The sequence below is a fragment of the Lithobates pipiens genome, unplaced genomic scaffold (assembly GCF_037356315.1).
Source record: "Lithobates pipiens isolate NorthernLeopardFrog02 unplaced genomic scaffold, aLitPip1_a1.2 Scaffold_93, whole genome shotgun sequence".
Taxonomy (NCBI): Eukaryota; Metazoa; Chordata; class Amphibia; order Anura; family Ranidae; genus Lithobates; species Lithobates pipiens.
Genome location: NW_027507916.1, coordinates 630,835 through 651,267, shown reverse-complemented (window position 1 = coordinate 651,267; position 20,433 = coordinate 630,835). Strand labels below are relative to the sequence as shown.

General features: G+C 46.8%; 1 protein-coding gene across 1 annotated transcript in view; it reads left to right on the top strand.

Annotated features, from left to right (window-relative positions):
- LOC143973705 (TOG array regulator of axonemal microtubules protein 2-like) overlaps positions 1–20,212 on the top strand; it is a 72,124-nt gene extending 51,912 nt beyond the window's left edge. The window contains exons 13-21 of the mRNA XM_077474556.1: positions 2,434–2,539; positions 3,696–3,931; positions 5,932–6,090; positions 6,840–6,957; positions 7,304–7,410; positions 9,364–9,574; positions 12,143–12,359; positions 14,681–14,767; positions 19,277–20,212. Coding sequence (XP_077330682.1) covers positions 2,434–2,539; positions 3,696–3,931; positions 5,932–6,090; positions 6,840–6,957; positions 7,304–7,410; positions 9,364–9,574; positions 12,143–12,359; positions 14,681–14,767; positions 19,277–19,530 — 1,495 coding nt within the window. The 3' untranslated portion in view covers positions 19,531–20,212. The remainder of the gene's footprint in view (positions 1–2,433; positions 2,540–3,695; positions 3,932–5,931; positions 6,091–6,839; positions 6,958–7,303; positions 7,411–9,363; positions 9,575–12,142; positions 12,360–14,680; positions 14,768–19,276) is intronic.
- The last annotated feature ends 221 nt before the right edge of the window (positions 20,213–20,433 follow it).

Below are 20,433 nucleotides of genomic sequence, written 5' to 3'. Positions count from 1 at the left end.
AGAGGCCCTGGGGTAGGTTATGCCATAATGTACAAGTATGCCCAGCATTTTAGCACATTAGGGTACACTTAAATTGTCAGACTGAGCCCTCCAGTGCTGTGCTGTGATCAGTCCGGCGGGGCCCGGGCACTTCCACCTTCACCCGGACTTCCTTCTGGGTTCTGTGCCTTCCGTCACTTGCCTTGGCCAGGCTGCCCTGATGTCATTCCCACACATCCTCATGTGCCTCCTCTCTCTCTCATCCCCCCCTTTCTCTCTCATCCTCCCTCCCTTACCCCTCACACCTCTTTCATCCCCTTTCTCTCTCTCTCTCATCCTCCTTCTCTCTCTTTAATTTAATTTGTTATAACAAAATAATAGTTAGCATTTTTATTTATTTATTGTTTATAAAAGGCCCCACCAAAATCCTCAGCACCAGGCCCACAATGTTCTTAATCTGGCCCTGCCCATTGGGGCTCAGACCCCCCACATTCCGTCCCTCAGACAGACGCTATCGGTGCACCTGATTTTCCGATTGGCTGCACATACTTGCTGTGAGTGTCCCCGGTGGTCGGTGTCTACATTAATACAAATTCTGTTCTTTGCAACCGGACTCTGTGAGTTTACTGCCCCCCCCCCCCCCGCACCGCCCTGCACCCTCCCCCGCACTGCCCTGCACCTCCCCCCGCATGCTAGTCTTGTGATTCTCACACCTCTGCCATGTTGTACAGCCAGGCAGGTGTGTGTCCTTCTCTATAAACTGCCTGCTCATTGGACACGGACTCAGATCCCGGATGGTCCAATCAGCGGATTAGGATAAGGAAGGACTTTTTGCAGTGCATGTGCATTAACAGGGAACACGCTGACAGGAGGAGAGAGCAGAGTGAGTATCTTTGCTGTTGCTCCAGTGGAGGTCATTACCCCGGGATGTCTAGGGGGGGCACTGTGTGTTTTGCACGCCTGGAGTGTAGCTGTAAAATGAAGAGCTGGAAATGTCAGGAGAATTTCCGGAGTGACTGGATTGGTATAATGAGAGATTGTACATTTGATTGGCTGTCTGTCATTTTGCCCCCCCCCCTGTACAAATCATTAGTAAGACCTCATCTGGAATATGCAGTTCAGTTTTGGGCTCCAGTTCTCAAAAAGGATATCGGGGAACTGGAGAAAGTGCAGAGAAGGGCAACCGAACTGATAAGAGGCATGGAGGAGCTCAGCTATGAGGAGAGATTAGAGCGGTGATGGCGAACCTCGGCACCCCAGATGTTTTGGAACTACATTACCCATGATGCCCCGTTACACTGCAGAGTGGATGAGCATCATGGGAAATGTAGTTCCAAAACATCTGGGGTGCCGAGGTTCTCCATCACTGGATTAGAGGAAGTGAATTTGTTCTCTCTTGATAAGAGGAGATTAAGGGGGGATATGATCAACATGTACAAATATATAAGGGGTCCATATAGTGAACTTGGTGTCGAGTTATTCACTTTACAGTCATCACAGAGGACAAGGGGGCGCTCTTTACATCTAGAGGAAAAGAGATTTCATCTCCAAATACGGAAAGGTTTCTTCACAGTAAGAGCTGTGAAAATGTGGAATAGACTCCCTGCAGAGGTGGATCTGGCCCAATCAGTGGATTGCTATAAGAAAGGTCTGGATTATTTCCTAAGTGTACAGAATATAACGGGGTGACATTTATAGGTAAAGGTGATCCGGGGAAAATCCGATTGCCTCTCGGGGGATCAGGAAGGAATTTTTTTCCCCTGCTGTAGCAAATTGGATCATTGGCTCTGCTGGGGTTTTCTCCTTCCTCTGGATCCACTGTGTGTTTATAATTGGGTATATGGGATTGTATGATATTATCATTATTATTATTATTATTATTATTATTTTTTTTTTTGTGGTTGAGGCCGGGTTCACACCACAGCGATGCGGGAAGGCCGCGAATCTGCGGCGTTTTCCCGCATCGCATGCCTCCCGCCGGCAGTTCACACTGCCCTATGCGGACGGCTGGGAGTGTCAATGATATGTTAATGACACCCCCAGATCCGTCGGCATATCGCAGTGCGATCTGCACACTCGCACAGGAATCGGATCGCATGGTGTGAACCCCCATGCGATCCGATTCCGTTGCGGACCCAAAAAAGGGTCCCGTGCGAGTTTGCTGCGGGAGCGATGGGAATTCAGCCATACTATCTGTATACTATCTGTATACTATCTGTATGGCTGAACTCGCATCGCTACGGAGATCGGATGTGATTTGCACTGCAGTGCGGTGCGAATCACATCCGGATCTCCCCCCCGCAGCAGTGTGAACCCGGCCTGAACTGGATGGACTTGCATCTTTTTCAACCTGACTAACTATGTATCTTTGTAACTATGTAACAATGTCGGCTTCTTGCCCTGGAATATATTGGGCCAATCCTGATAATGATCCCCGAATTGTGATCTCTTTAGGGAGCAGAAGGAGAAGGGGCTCCTCAGTGTGCGCTGCCTGGCCTCCTGGCACCCCGAGGTTCTCTGCTCCAGAATCCACGAGGTCTGCATGGCTGTGACCCGAGAGGTAAGTGCACCCGTCCCGTCTGACCAATCAGCACACAGAGATTTCATTGACTCTTCACCTTTACAATCAATGTAAAGCCCAAAGTTAGATTTTGCTTTAGCTGGAGAAGGGAGGAGTCAGAACCTCTGCCAGGTATTTATTGCTGTCTGGGTGCCCTTCGGGTCTGGTATGGATTGGGGGGGGGGGGGCACGCCATTAAAAAAAATATATATATATTTTTATTTGTATCATTTTCCTTCCACTTCACAATTATGTGACACTTTGTGTTGGTCCATCACATAAAATCCCAATAAAATAAATGTATGTTTTTGGTTCTAACAAACTGTGGAGAATGTCAATGGGGTATGAATACTTTTTTCAAAGCACTGTATTTATAGATGGGGTGGCTGCAGTGGTTTTATTTTTTTTCCTTTATCCCCCATCCCCCCCCCCCCCCCCCGGTGATCCCTCCAGTATTTCCCTGTCTTGGCCCCCCTGTTATCACCGGTGGAACTTGTCATGCGATTTGACAGTTCCAGCATCAGAACTGATGTTGCAGCGCTTATGAAAAAGTTTCCCTCACTACTTTTCACTGATTTCATTGCATAGACGGTAGATGAAGTAACAAGCCGCAGGGAAGCCGGCAGTGCAAATCGCAGGGATGTGCCGCACATTGCGCTGAAGTTGTGCAATTTCCAAGCCGCACTGCTGTGAACCGGGACCTGGGCTGACAACGCTCAATCACTGTACTGTCTCTATAGGGGAGCAGTCCCCCGGGGGGCAGGAGGGGTGTCCGGGTTTCTGATCTGGGCTCTCTTGCAGAGTTACGGCCTGCAGCAGAACCTTCGCATTCAACACTTCAGGGTGCATCCAATGTGAGCACCCCACCACACGCTGTGGTTCCATCTGCTACTTCTATCATCAGTACAGGTTCACAGTAGTGAGGTAGGAGTCAGAGGAAGGAACCATAGTGTGTGGCGGGGGGGGGTTTGTGTGCAGACATCGGACGCACCCAGAGGTATTGAATGCGAAGGTTCTGCTGCAGGCCGTAGCTCTGCAAGATCGGAGGAATGGCGGCAGGCCGGGAAACCGATTTGCTTTTCTGCTGCAGTTCTGTCTTTTATCTCCTTGTTTATGTCGGTGACGAGGTCACTTTAATGGTTGTACTCGCCGTCAGGTCGGTAATCTGCGCTCCAAGGTCTCCCGCCACGCCATCAAGACGATCGGCGATCTGTTCAGGTCTCTCCGCAGAAGCGTGGACCAGGAGGTGGAGGAAATCACCCGGGTTTTGCTCCACAAGATCGGCGACTCCAACGATTTCATCCGGGAGGAAGCCGACAAATCTCTGGGGATGATGGTGGAGAACGTGACCCCTTCCAAGGCGCTGTGCGCCCTGATCGCCGCAGGAGGCAGGTGTGTGACCGATCGACTGAAATAATCTGTACTATTTATTAGTAAGCCCATGTTCAGTTCCTCGGGGGCGGAGCTTTGTTAGTGTAGAGCAGGGATATGCAATTAGCGGACCTCCAGCTGTTGCAAAACTGCAAGTCCCATCATGCCTCTGCCTCTGGGTGTGATGCTTGTGGCTGTCGGAGTCTCGCTATGCCTCATGGGATTTGTAGTTCTGCAACAGCTGGAGGTCCACTAATTGCATATCTCTGTTATAGAGAGATGCCTGACCTCTGCCTGGACTCTCCCTATAATACACCCCCGAGACCGATGCCTGAAATACGACACTGTAGGGACGGCAGAGACAAGTATGTAGGTGAAGCAGATGAAGACATTGTCAGGGGGAGTCCCGGGATCTCTATCAGTGGTAATACATACCTGAAAGGGGGTCACTGACACATTACTCCGCATGCATGGACTTAACGTGTCTTAACCCCTTCCCACCTCAGGGTAAAACAAATTTTAATGCCTGAGCACAATTTTGCAACTTTGACCTGTGTTAGTAAAACCGTACATATCATCACATCTGAGATACAAAAAAACACAGTCACTTCCAGCTAATAGGTCTTCCAAGGTGAGGGGTGACAGATGTCAGAAATAATGGTGGTGTGGAAGGTGGATGTGGGATCCCAGAACTGGGTGGATGCGCTTTCCTCCGATGGGGTAATCCGAAAGGAACTACAAGAAGAAGAGAAATGGAAGGCGCACGCACCTAGGGCATTACCAGAGATCATCCAATAAGAAGACATTTGTGTATAAAAGTCTGTACTCACAAAATGCCTAGCTCTGAGGAAGGGGGTGCGTCCCCCGAAACGCGTTGGCTGTGCCCCGTGTTCTGTGCATGTCCATGCACTGGGTTTATGGGCTTTAGTCAGTTGCATTCTGTGAGTACTCACTTTTATACAAGAACTTCTTTTCTATCTCTGCAAGAACAGAGAATGGGGGGGGGGGGGTGTGACTGATCACTGTGGCCATTCTGGGTCCCGATCATTAGAACGGGGCTCGGGGGGAGACCCTGGGTCACTGTGCTGGGTGCTCCAAAGGGAAATACGCAAATATGCGGCCCCGCGGCAAAAAGCCCAGTCCAGTGAGGCTGCATATTTGTGGGACATCGGCATCAAGGGGTTCAGCAGGGGTCTCAAACTGGTGGCCCTCCAGCTGCTGTGAAACTACAAGTCCCATCATGCCTCTGCCTGGGGGAGTCAGGCTTGTAACTGTCAGCCTTGCAATGCCTCATGGGACTTGTAGTTTCGCAATGGCTGAAGGGCCACCAGTTTGAGACCCCCCCTGGGTTCAAGTGACCCTATCAGCCCAGAGCAGCTGGTATGTACAACATACCTGTATACAGGGCCGCTGTACTGGGTCCCCAAGAAGCTTTATTGTTCCTAAGTGAACAAATGGATTTTACTAGATCACATCCCCGCTTCTGCTCCCTTACCAGGGCTTCAATTACCATCAATAGAGGGGCCCAGGAGGTGGAAGCAGAAGAGGGACTTTTTTTTTCCATTTCTGGGGCGTAGGTGGATAAAGTCAGTGCCGCTGTTCTGCTACACCCCTTTGTAGGCGGGGTTGGGGGACCTCATCAGGAAAGATATATGGGGCCCCATGATTTCTAAGTGGCCTTCCCTACATATACTTACCTTTCTGGCAGCTTGTTTCTTGAGAAGCCAATAAGTGGCAGAACAAGCCTTTTTTTTGCACATGTTGTCCCTGTCGGTATCTTTTAATGTGAACAAAATAGGTCCACTTGGAGGTGTAACTCTAGCATTGCAGTATAAGGATGCTGAGAGCCTGGGGGGGGGATTGGCGTTCCAAAAGAGTCATTTACATGAGGAGCCCGGGCACACTGGCAAAGCTGTGCCCATTAAATGTTGCCATCTCTTGGGGCACCATAGAGGTATAAGGAGACGTTGATGCCCATTGTGGTCTCCTGAGGTTGTAATTTGTGCCGTTCTCCTCCACAGCCACCGAAACAGCGCAGTGAGGAAATGTACGGCCAAACATCTGCTCAGGGTGATGGAGCTCCTGGGGGCCGAGAAACTTCTGTGTGGAACCAGAGAAAGTACAGACACCTTCCTCCGCACCCTCGTCAGACTGGTTCAGGATGGACAGCAGGACACCAGGTACTTTCATACAGAGGTCACCCTCCCACCCATGCCGTTTGATGGACTTTGACTTATTATGGGATTATTTTATAGCTCCCTTCCTTGGAGGGGCCCCTTTTTCTCTGCCCAGGGCAGCTCACACATGCCATCAGGGCCGCTGATAAGGGGTACCACCAGGCCTCCTGTAGGGGGCCCAGGAACACAGGAGGGCCCAGAGGAATGGCGCGGAGGGCTGGAAGGACAAGTACAGAACGATGCACTGTCAGTGTCTGTGTCTCTCCCTCCAGCAGCGGAAAGCTGTTTTCTCTCCTCTCCCTCCTGCCAGCTTTTAGCTGCTGGAGAGAGAGACACAGACACAGTGCATCGTTCTGTACTTGTCCTTCCAGCCCTCCGTACCTGATCCCCCTCCCTGTGTTGACCACATCTGATTCCCCCATGTACCCCCCTCCTCCCCCTGCAGACCCCCCCCCCCCCCCCCCCGAATCCAAAGAAAATTCAAAGGGTATGGGGCCAGGGGCACTGGATGTCCTCCTCTTAGGAAATGAGGCGGGGTTTATCTGACTTTCTGCAGCTTCTAATGCTCATTGTGAGAAGCTCACAGTGTGCAGTGACATCAGGGGAAGACTTTCCAGTCCAGGAGAAGAGCCGCTACAACTGTGCAAGACTGAAAGGGGGGCCTGAGGGAGGATTTTTTAAGTGACCCCCCTCCCCCACCTACAGTCCTGAGTGTATTCCACACATTGTAATAATGATCACCTGTATTGCAGATTTTACGGACGTCGGATGTTCAGCCTGGTCATGGCTCATCCCAAGTTCGAGGTGCAGATGGAACGTTTGATCCCATCACATGAGCTCCGCGACCTCATCGCCACTGTGAAGCAGAAAGTATGTGAGCTGTGTGATGTGCCTCATATGCCTCGTATTTCATGTTTTACACCAGGGGTCTCCAAATGTTCTAAAAACAAAGTGCCAGCTTACTGCCCTTCAAATGTGAAGGGGGCCGGACTGTGGCCAATGGGTATAGAAAATGCCCCGGCATCGGAGGGAGTAATCAATGGCACAGGCTTGGTGGTCAGCGGGAGTAAAATAATCATTGGTGTCAGTGAGAGAATTTGTTTCCCATCTCTGGTATCATTGGGAGGGATAGTGCCCACATCCGGCCCACGGGCCGCAGTTTGGAGATCCTTGTTTTACACAAACTTTATAATAGATGATATGACGATTATTCCAGGAGCTGAGTGACAGCGTCTCCGAGATCCCGTCCGCTAGAAGCCAGCGTCCTCCTCAGAAGAATAGCGCCACCGTGATGACCCAGGATGTCCAGCAACCAGAGGAAAGGTAAAGTGTGCGTGTGTCTGTGTGTATATATATATATATATATATACAGTGCCTTGCGAAAGTATTCGGCCCCCTTGAACTTTTCAACCTTTTGCCACATTTCAGGCTTCAAACATAAAGATATAAAATTTTAATTTTTTGTGAAGAATCACCAACAAGTGGGACACAATTGTGAAGTGGAACGAAATCTATTGGATATTTTAAACTTTTTTAGCAAATAAAAAACTGAAAAGTGGGGCGTGCAAAATTATTCGGCCCCTTTACTTTCAGTGCAGCAAACTCACTCCAGAAGTTCAGCGAGGATCTCTGAATGATCCAATGTTGTCCTAAATGACTGATGGTGATAAATAGAATCCACCTGTGTGTAATCAAGTCTCTGTATAAATGCACCTGCTCTGTGATAGTCTCAGGGTTCTGTTGAAAGCGCAGAGAGCATCATGAAGACCAAGGAACACACCAGGCAGGTCCGTAATACTGTTGTGGAGACGTTTAAAGCCGGATTTGGATACAAAAAGATTTCCCAAGCTTTAAACATCCCAAGGAGCACTGTGCAAGCCATCATTTTGAAATGGAAGGAGTATCAGACCACTGCAAATCTACCAAGACATGGCGTCCCTCTAAACTTTCAGCTCAGACAAGGAGAAGACTGATCAGAGATGCAGCCAAGAGGCCCATGATCACTCTGGATGAACTGCAGAGAACTACAGCTGAGGTGGGAGAGTCTGTCCATAGGACAACAATCAGTCGTACACTGCACAAATCTGCCCTTTATGGAAGAGTGGCAAGAAGAAAGCCATTTCTCAAAGATATCCATAAAAAGTCTCGTCTAAAGTTTGCCACAAGCCACCTGGGAGACGCACCAAACATGTGGAAGAAGGTGCTCTGGTCACATGAAACCAAAATCCAACTTTTTGCCCACAATGCAAAACGATATGTTTGGCGTAAAAGCAACACAGCTCATCACCCTCAACACACCATCCCCACTGTCACACATGGTGGTGGCAGCATCATGGTTTGGGCCTGCTTTTCTTCAGCAGGGACAGGGAAGATGGTTAAAATTGAGGGGAAGATGGATGCAGCCAAATACAGGACCATTCTGGATGAAAACCTGTTGGAGTCTGCAAAAGACCTGAAACTGGGACAGAGATTTATCTTCCAACAAGACAATGATCCCAAACATACAGCAAAATCTACAAAGGAATGGTTCACAAATAAACGTATCCAGGTGTTAGAATGGCCAAGTCCAAAGTCCAGACCTGAATCCAATCGAGAATCTGTGGAAAGAGCTGAAAACTGCTGTTCACAAACGCTCTCCATCCAACCTCACTGAGCTCCAGCTGTTTTGCAAGGAAGAATGGGCAAGAATTTCAGTCTCTCGATGTGCAAAACTGATAGAGACACCCCAAGCGACTTGCAGCTGTAATCGCAGCAAAAGGTGGCTCTACAAAGTATTAACGCAAGGGGGCCCAATCATTTTGCACGCCCCACTTTTCATTTTTTTATTAGTTAAAAAAGTTTCAAAAATCCAATAGATTTCGTTCCACTTCACAATTGTGTCCCACTTGTTGGTGATTCTTCACAAAAAATAAACATTTTATATCTTTATGTTTGAAGCCTGAAATGTGGCAAAAGGTTGAAAAGTTCAAGGGGGCCGAATACTTTCGCAAGGCACTGTATATATATATATATATTTATAGCAGGGAGGAGATTCCCTTGGACACTGCAAAGTTGCTCCATCTTTATAATGGGGTCCTTGGTGTGCAGCCTGCATTGTCCCCGGAGGGAACGTCATGGACAGCTATGGACAGCTATGGACAGCTATGGACAGCCATGGACAGCTATGGACAGCCATAGACAGCTATGGACAGCTATGACATATGAGAACTTGTCCTCTCTCTGGATCCTGAGGATCAGTTTGGAATAAATAAAACATATTATTTTTTTTTTCTGTAGCATTACCAGACCTGCAGATGTGGAAGCAGAAGCGCAGGAATCCCCGGTCCCTGGAAGGCCGCCGGTCCGGGCAGCGGAAGTGACGGAGCAACTGAAGGAGCTCAGCAAACTTCTCTCCGCTAAGGAATATCAAAGCAAAATGGAGGGAGTGACGCTTCTCCTGGAGCGCTGCAAGAACAACGTGAGGTTTGTCACCTCCAACATCACTCCAGTAAGTGGAGAAGCAGAAAAAAAGAACGATTTAGAAATAACGATGAATGAGATAAGAGGCTTCTGATCAGTTCAGTTCTGCAGGAGAAACATTATTGGCATCTTGTTATACATTGTAGATCATTTGTTATCCTGTATACACTTACCTCCATAACCTCTGCTATTGTGGAGCACCCTGCTCTGTAACCTACCTACTCAATAAGCCTTTATTTTATAAAAAAGAAACATTGTTTCCTGTGACTATAGTTGTGTAATTACTCATTCCTATTCACTTTGCTGAAGAATCTGTTGTAGCATGACCACCAATGAGGTCTGTAGTCAGTGGCGTAACTAGAACCTTCAGGGCCCCGATGCAAGAAACCATGAAGGGCCCCCCCTTTAGGTGCCCTATTGGGGGACTGTCCCTAGGCAGGATTGGGTCCCCACCCCAGAAGAGATGAGGTCCTTTTCTCCAGGGCAGATGAAGTTACTGCCCACAGGTGAGAAGGGGTCCCTGTCCCCAGGGGAGATGGGGGTCCCTGTCCCCACGTGAGAAGGGGCCTCTGTCCCCTGGGGGAGATGGAGGGGGTAAGTAATGGTGTGTGGGGGATGGGGTCCTCTCACTCACCATGACCAAGCTGTAGGCTGCGCACTCATCCATGTTGGCCTGGGGAGAACAGACATCGGACTGAGAGGCAATGCATGGAGCAGGAGAGGGGTACTCTGAGGAGCCGGCCGAGGACACAGGTCATGCGGGGAATTCACAACTAAAGAGCAGCCAGTGCGATAGTCAAGCATGGAGCTCTGCTAGTCACCCTCCACCTCCAGCCACCCATGTGCATGGTGCACTGGTACCCCTAGCTGCCTATGCTGCTGCCGGCCATATGTAGAGGGGGTTGCATGGGCCCCCTGCATTACATGGCCCAGTTGCGGTCGCAACTGCTGCACCCCCTATAGTTACGTCCCTGTCTCTAGTGGCCAATCACATTCCAATCCGGCTCTTCTTCTGTAATCTTCAAGACATTTCGTATCTTCTCCAAGCCGCTCCATTTAAGAATCTCAGCAATGAAAACTTGGCAGAGGAATCCAACCTTTCCCTAATCTATCCAAATAAAAAAGAATAGATTTGGCTGGAGTTATACTCGAATGCAACGTCCACACCATCGCACTTCCCCACAACAAAACCGCGGATTATTGTTGGAAGGCTGTTGGCTCCAACTTGTCTTGTATACACACGGCCAGGGGTGGACTGACAACTCATGGGGCCCCCAGGCAATAGGAGAAGATTATGGGGCCTCCGGGCAATAGATTATGGGGCCACACAGTATACACACACATACAGTATACACACAGACACACAATATACACACACAGAATACACACACACACACCCTGAAAAGGTATTGGAGAGGCGGGGCAGCTATAATCTTAGGATTTTTAAAAAAAAAAACACAGATTTTTACATACTGTCGCTGGTTTTATTGAGGCTGGCAACCCTGATGGGGCCCCTTAGTGGCATGGGGCCCTCGGGCAGAGCCCGAGTGCCCGAATGGTCAGTCCGCCCCTGCACACGGCACACAAATGTTGGCCAACAACTCCGAACGTAGTGGCGTACAAGACGTACGACGAGCTGATAAAAAAGAAGTTCTGTAGTCATGTGATCTCTCCATTACCAACGCTAGTTTTTACAAGACCTGGCGCTTCCGGCTCATACTTGATTCCGGGCGTGCGTGAACTTTTGTGCGTCAGACTTGTGCACACACGATCGGAAATTCCCACAACAAAGTTTTGTTGGTGGAAAATTTGAGAACCTGCTAGCCAACATTTGTTGGCAGAAAAAGTCCAACAACAAATGTCCGATGGAGCGTACACACGGTCCGACTTTCAGCCAACAAGCTCACATCCAACATTTCCCATCGGAAAATCCAACCGTGTGTACGAGGCATAAGCCCTTCCCTCATGAAGGCCAAATCCTGCCCCTTGTCAAATGCCAGCACTTTAGTGGGCAGTAGAGCCTCTGGGGCAAGTACTTATCCTCAGCAGGGGGTGGGGCTTATTCTCTTCTTGGGCAGAAGTCCTGGTCTAGGATCCAAGGGATTCTTCAGGGACCGATTTGAAGACCAACACAGGTACCTTTACCATTTATACGAAGCTGCTAAAAACCGCTCTGACCCAAAAGCGGTATATGGATGTGGAGGCTGAAAGGGTTAATGTTTTCACCCAAGATTCTCACAACTTTCACCCAAGGTTCAAATATTTCCCACATAGGATTCCATTAGAAACGAGTGAATCTTACGTGAGAGTCTTGGGAATTTTAAGAGACAACCTTGACAAATAGACCCCTAGTATGGGGAAGGTGAATTTCCAAGGGTAATGGGGACGCTATAATGGAAGACTCCTATAGAAGGTGTGTAGGAGGAACGTCACAAGCTGATCGCTGGGAGATTATAGGTGGCTGTGGAAATGTTTAGTAAATGAACTTTGTTCCAAATTCACATAACTTCATGAAACCGATTCGTATTATACAGGATCCTCGTCAACAACCAGAATTTTATTACATCTTATTTTATTATTTGTATTATATTCACAGATATTTGATGCCTTTAACCCGAGGATGCAGGACGCCAACAAGAAGGTCAATCAGTATGCTCTGGAGTCTGCGGTGGTCATGATCCCGATTCTGAAGGACAGTCTGCACCATGTGTTAGTCCCTATGGTGACCGTCGTTACGGACAACCTGAACTCCAAGCACACCGGTATCTACACGGCCGCAGTGACCGTCCTGGACACACTCATGAAAAATATAGGTAAATCATTGCTGACTGTATCCGGTACTCTTCCTTCCCGATAAAGAGGACCTTCCACCTCCATCCTATATTCATCATTCCTGACGTTATAGCCGGTAACCTTTATTGGGGTTTTTTCCTTTTCTTGCAAACACTCCTCTCACATTTTTTGGGATGAATAAATTCTCAATGACTTCAATGGAGTAGAGTATGTAGCAACCTCATGACCTCCAAGGGTATATGAGGAACCTCAGGCCAACATTTCACCTCTGCATTTAGTTCTCAATGGAGTAGTATATGTTGCAACGCCATGACCCCCAAAGACATATAAGGAACCTCAGGCTAGCATTTCACCTCCTAGGTTTAGTCTTCAGTGGAGTAGTGTATGTTGCAGCACCATAACCCCCAAGGACATACGATGAACCTCAAATGCGGGGCAGGCCAGTATTTCACCCCCAGACCTAGTCCTCAATGGAGTAGTGTATGTAGCAATTCCATGACCCCCAAAGATATGTGAAGAACCTCAGACCAGCTTTTTACCCCCAGGTCTAGTCCTCAATGGAGTAGTGTGTGTGTGTTGCCACCCCATGACCCCCAAATACATATGAGGAACCTCAAATGCTGGTCAGGCCAGTATTTCACCCCCAGATCTAGTTCTCAATGGAGTAGTGTATGTAGCAATTCCATGACCCCCAAAGATATGTGAAGAACCTCAGACCAGCTTTTTACCCCCAGGACTAGTCCTTAATGGAGTAGTGTATGTTGCTACCCCATGACCTCCAAAGGTATATTAGGAACCTCAGGTGCGGGGCAGGTTAGCATTCACGCCAAGGTCTAGTCCTCAGCAGGAGTGAAGCGGTGTGAACAGACGGTCAGTTTTTAGACCAAATAAAGAGTTCATTAGGTTTCACCCAATACTCCCGAAGGAGAGGGCTGGGGCATAGGACACCCATGGACTTGGCATTTCACCTCTACATTTAGTTCTCAATATAGTATTATATGTTGCAACGCCATGACCCCCAAAGACATATAAGGAACCTCAGGCTAGCATTTCACCTCCTAGGTTTAGTCTTCAGTGGAGTAGTGTATGTTGCAGCACCATAACCCCCAAAGACATACGAGGAACCTCAAATGCAGGTCAGGCCAGTATTTCACCCCCAGGCCTAGTCCTCAATGAAGTAGTGTATGTAGCAATTCCATGACCTCCAAAGATAAGTGAAGAACATCAGACCAGCATTTCACCCCCAGGACTAGTCCTTAATGGAGTAGTGTATGTTGCTACCCCATGACCCCCAAAGTTATATTAGGAACCTCAGGTGCGGGGCAGGTTAGCATTCACGCCAAGGTCTAGTCCTCAGTAGGAGTGAAGCGGTGTGAACAGATGGTCAGTTTTTAGACCAAATAAGGAGTTTATTGGATTTCACCCAATACTGCCGAAGGAGAGGGCTGGGGCATAGGACACCCATGGACTTAACTGGTACCAGGAGAGTGGCAAAAAGTACTTACAGCCTTCACAGATTGAGAACCTTTAAGCCAACCCAACATTCTGTGAAATTAGATACTAAATAGTTCAGTGACCGCCTCCTAGGGGAGAGACCACCACACTGCAGTCAGGGGCAAAGCGTCTGTCCAGTTTCTCAGATACCCGGATTGAAGTTGAGTTCTTCCATGGTGCTTTCACCCCTCACTTACCTCACCAAGTCCCAATCCTTGGCCTCTATCCAAACAAATGGTCACTCTACCCAGGCAGCGGGCCTAAGAGGTCCAGTCAGCCATCTACATCCTCCCACACTCCATGATTAGTGCCGCCCCCCACACCATTCTCTGGGGCACTACCCAGCAGCAGGCAGAAGCAAACGAATACCAGAGAGTTCCAAGAACGACGAACTATCAATCTAGCTCTGGCTGACTACAGCCTAGTAACTCTAATTCTAAATCGATGTTCCTGCTCAGGGCGGGGGGGGGGGGGGGGGCTGCATTTAGATGACAGTTCAGAGGCTGCGTTTGGATTTTGCGTTGCATTTCTTCGCATGCAGTGGCTCCAATTGAGGGGAATTTGGATTGCAGGCAAAGCAAGTCCAACAAAGCCTTTCCTTGCCGACCACTGCGGCCTGCATTGGGACGCATGCATTTGTGCGTTAGAATGGAGAAGGGTGCATTTGACTTGAACTCTTCTTCTGCTGTCAGACAGCGTGATGTAGTCGGGGGCGGGGAGAGACGCAATTTTTGGAATGTCGGTCACATGACTGCAGATTAGCGGCAAAGAAAGGAGAGAAAAGCGTGAACTCTCAGCTTTCCCTACAAACAGGAAATCTTTATTGACCATCATTTTTACATTACAGACAATCTGTGGCTTCTGCAACCATTCGCCAGCCGCATCCGCTTCCTCAGCGGCCGCGCCATGAGTGACGTGACCGAACGATTGTCAGGTAACTCGCCTCAACGCAGGAAGTAGATTGACTGGAAGGATTAAAGGGGAACCAATGAGGATGGAGACATGGGAGATGCCGTGGCTTTAGAGTTCCATGTTCCTTCATTTTATAGCAAGAAAGGGAAAAGTAAGAACCTTTGTCAGAGTTTTGGTTGTCCGTCTCTGTCAGGGCGACTTCCAGAGACGTGAAGATCGCTGCGTTCCGAATCGGACACGTTTTTCATTATTTGATGAACCCGAATTTCCAAATTACAAGAGAAACAAATTTAAACTGATCCGAAATAATGAAACAAAATTCAGCCGAAATTCAAATAGAAAATTAATAAAAAATTTTATTTGAAAACAAGAAAGAATAAAATAGAGAAAAAAAAAAAGAATAGAACAGATTAGAAAAGAATAGAATAGAAAAAACAATAGAATAGCATCAGAATAATAGAATAAAAAAAAAAAAATAGATAGGCTATAATCACCTTCCGAAATTTGAATTTTGAATAGAAAAGAATATAATAGAATAAAATAGAAAGAAAGATAATACAGTCTTTCAAATTTAGAATAGAATAAATTCGAATGCCGATTCAAATTTTCCAAATTCAACCAAATTGAATTCAATTCAACAGAATTCGGAAAATTTAAATCGAAAAGTCAATAAACTAAACAAATTCCGAAAATGAGTGAAGCGAATTTTAGCAAATTTAACTAGATTCAATTATTTAACAAAACAATTTTTTTCATTCTGCACATGTCTAGTGATTTCTCCTCACTTCCTGTGACGCCTCTAATCAGGACAGGAAGTGAAGGGAAACTTCTGCAATGGAGACACAGCCAACAATAAAAACCTGCCAGAGGTTCCGACTTTTCTCCACTCTATCCAGATCTTCTCCAGTACCGCGCAGTATTCCAAAGAATTCTCACACAGTCATTTATGGATCGCAAGTTTTCATTTTAATGCAAAACAAACACACAACACCATTATACAATACAAACACACAACACCATCATACAATACAAACATACAACACCATCATACAATACAAACATACAACACCATCATACAATACAAACACACAACACCATCATACAATACAAACACACAACACCATCATACAATACAAACACACAACACCATCATACAATACAAACACACAACACCATCATACAATACAAACACACAACACCATCATACAATACAAACATACAACACCATCATACAATACAAACATACAACACCATCATACAATACAAACACACAACACCATCATACAATACAAACATACAACACCATCATACAATACAAACACACAACACCATCGTACAATACAAACACACAACACCATCGTACAATACAAACATACAACACCATCATACAATACAAACACACAACACCATCATACAATACAAACATACAACACCATCATACAATACAAACATACAACACCATCATACAATACAAACATACAACACCATCATACAATACAAACATACAACACCATCATACAATACAAACATACAACACCATCATACAATACAAACACACAACACCATCATACAATACAAACACACAACACCACCATACAATACAAACACACAACACCACCATACAATACAAACACACAACACCATCATACAATACAAACATACAACACCATCATACAATACAAACACACAACACCATCATACAATACAAACACACAACACCATCATACAATACAAACACACAACACCATCATACAATACAAACACACAACACCATCATACAATACAAACACACAACACCATCATACAATACAAACACACAACACCATCATACAATACAAACACACAACACCATCATACAATACAAACACACAACACCATCATACAATACAAACACACAACACCATCATACAATACAAACACACAACACCATCATACAATACAAACATACAACACCATCATACAATACAAACACTCAACACCATCATACAATACAAACACACAACACCACCATACAATACAAACACACAACACCATCATACAATACAAACACACAACACCATCATACAATACAAACACACAACACCATCATACAATACAAACACACAACACCACCATACAATACAAACACACAACACCATCATACAATACAAACACACAACACCATCATACAATACAAACACACAACACCATCATACAATACAAACACACAACACCATCATACAATACAAACATACAACACCATCATACAATACAAACATACAACACCATCATACAATACAAACACTCAACACCATCATACAATACAAACACACAACACCATCATACAATACAAACAAACAACACCATCATACAATACAAACATACAATACAATCATATGATACAAACACAAAATACAAATACATGATACAAACAAACAATACAATCATATGACACAATCACACGATACAAACGCACATAGTATACTTTATTTATGGGGAGCCTGACCTCCCCAACATGTTTATAGGGGAAGAACACAACCATCTGGTTCCTGTAAGTCTTTGTGTCGGTCGGCACACGGCTCCTCGGCTGTTCTGCCTCAAATGTCGCTTTGTGTAGAAGACAAACCTCCTATGACCCAGTCTGTGTGTACAGTGTTGCAATTTGCTGACTCAACAAGATCCACAGCCAGTCTTAGCTCACCAAGAAGACTCAGAGTAAAATCCATGGTGGATCCCTTTTCAGAGGGTGGTAGAGCAACGGCTTCCAAATAGGCCGTGAATCTCCCCAGCGGGCACACGCCACAGAAAAAAGCTGATCAGGATTTCCTTCTCTAAGTTTTGGTTAGACATACACTTTAAGCCCCACCCCCTGCAGTGCTAAACCCCGCCCATCACTAAACTGTCATATACCAGCACTTCAATGGGCAGTAGAGGCTCTGGGGGGCAACGGTTAACATCAGCAGGGGTGGGGCCAGGGGTGTAACTATGAATTATGGGGCTCCTTCTACTCCAGGGCTCTGTGGGGCACTGCCTAGCATCAGCAGGGGTGAACCAAGGAATAATGGGGCCCCTTCTATGCCGGGCTCAGGGGACACTGCTTACCATCAGCAGGGGTGTAACTACAAATTATAGAGCCCCCTTCTAGTCCAGGGCTCTGGGGGCACTGCCTAACATCAGTAAGGATGGGGCCAGAGGTGTAATTACAAATAATCCAAAGATCTGAGGGCACTGGTGGAGCCAGGGGTGCAACTATGAATTCTGGGGCTTCTTTTTCTAAAGGGATCTGAGGGGCACTGCTTAGCATCAGCAGGGGTGTAACCACAAATTATGGAGCCTCCTACTCCACGGCTTCGGGGGCACTTCTTAGCATCAGCAAGGGTGTAACCACAAATTAGGGAGCCCCCTTCTACTCCATGGCTCTGGGGGGCACTGCTTAGCATCAGCAGGGGTGTAACCACAAATTATGGAGCCCCCTTCTACTTCACGGCTCTGGGAGGCACTGCTTAGCATCAGCAGGGGTGTAACCACAAATTAGGGAGCCCCCTTCTACTCCATGGCTCTGGGGGGCACTGCTTAGCATCAGCAGGGGTGTAACCACAAATTATGGAGCCTCCTTCTACTCCAGGGCTTTGGGGGCACTGCTTAGCATCAGCAGGGGTGTAACCACAAATTATGGAGCCTCCTTCTACTCCATGGCTCTGGGGGGCACTGCTTAGCATCAGCAGGGGTGTAACCACAAATTAGGGAGCCCCCTTCTACTCCATGGCTCTGGGGGGCACTGCTTAGCATCAGCAGGGGTATAACCACAAATTAGGGAGCCACCTTCTTCTCCATGGCTCGGGGGGGCACTGCTTAGCATCAGCAGGGGTGGGGCCAGGGGATGTAATTACAAATAATGGGACTCTCTCCTACTCCAAGGATCTAGGGGCACTGCTTAACATCAGCAGGGGTGGAGCCAAGGGTATATAACTATGAAGTATGGGGCCTCGCCTAATCCCGGGCTCTGGTAGGACTGCTCAGCATCAGCAGGGGTTTAACTAGAAATTATGAAGGCCCCTTCTACTTCAGGGATCTTTGAGACACTGCTTAACATCAGCAGGGGTGGGGCCTGCGGTGTGTAACTATGAATTATGAGGCCCCTTCTACTCCTGGTCCAGGGCTCTGAGGGCACTGCTTAGCATCGGCAGAAGGGCGACTAGGGGCATAACTACAAATTACGGGGCCCCCTTTTACCCCAGGTGCCACATGGGCCACTCTGGCTGTTGGTTATGCCACTGGGTGGAGCTTAATCTCTTCCTGGGCAGAATTCTTCATCTAGAATTCAGGGGGTTCAGCGGGGGCTGGGACTGATTTGAAGACTAACACTGGTACTTTCATAGCCTACAAGGTGAGGCACATAGTGCTGTTGCTCTAACAAAAATTTTAGGCCACGTCTGATGGCATTTACAAGACGCCCCTGAAGGCGAATACTGTATTATGTGGCGGGTTCTCACCGCATTATTATTATTATTTCTATAATGAACCCCTCAACATTTCTCCATTGCCCCCCCAGGTCTTGTATCCTCTGTCTACCCCCGGAAACCGCAGGCCGTGGAGCGCCACGTTTTGCCCGTTTTGTGGTTCTTCCTGAGCAATATAACCGGGAACGGAGTGCTGCCCGGCCGAAACGGTAACTTCAAGGACGTCATCACCAAACTTACCAATAACTTACACCGAGTGATGGGGCGGAGCCTGGAGGAGTACGCCTCTGGACAGTCCCAACACGCCACCAAAATGCTGGCCGACATTCTGGGGACCAATAAATAAATACCGACCCCCGATCCACGGTGCCGGAGGAGGCGGAGCACGGTGATGTAATGGGGGCGGAACCTGCGTTCTCTGTATTTAGTGTAAATTCTGTATTTAAGATTAAAAACTATTATAATAGAAGAAGAAGAAGAACTGATTCTTTCTATAGATTGGGAATTTATTAATACGGGATGTGATGCATCTCCGATATATATAACTGAATGGTAGCCTGTTAAAGAGGACCTGTCATGCAAAAGTTCACTATCCTAGTGACGGTACTGCTGTTAGAAATCACGGGGCCCCATACAGCACAGAACCAATCCCCCTGGAGTGCAGCCGGAGGGAGCGAGAAGAGGAGGAGCCAATTTAAGATATTATTCAATGATCTGACACCATAGTAGAGTCTGTCCACATAGCAGCCCATCCTGATGGTAGGTATATAATATATATATATATATATATATATATATATATATATATATATATTGATATGGATATTATATTTTACTATATACTGTAGTTATTAATACAACATGTGAAGTTCTGAAATGAAGACAATCCTATTCCTGAGCTTTCTGTATATTAATTTATAGTCAATATCTGAACAATATGCTGGAATACCCCCATTAAACCCTGATGGAGCTCATGTATGTATATACTGTATTATTGGAATTAGCATTAAATTGTATTTTTATATGTTGTTCTTGTCTTTTTTTTTTTTTTTATAATTCCAAACAATTTGAACTAATTATAAAAAGGTTGAGTTAATCAGATGAGTCAGAGGAATGACTGATCTCCCCCCTTCTCCTTCCCTCCCTGCCCGCTCTCTTCATAGAGGTTTAGGGAGTTTCAATTAGAGAGAGAGAGTCTGAAGGCAAACAGCTTCTGGTTGTTCTTTATAAATGCTCTGTGACACCACTA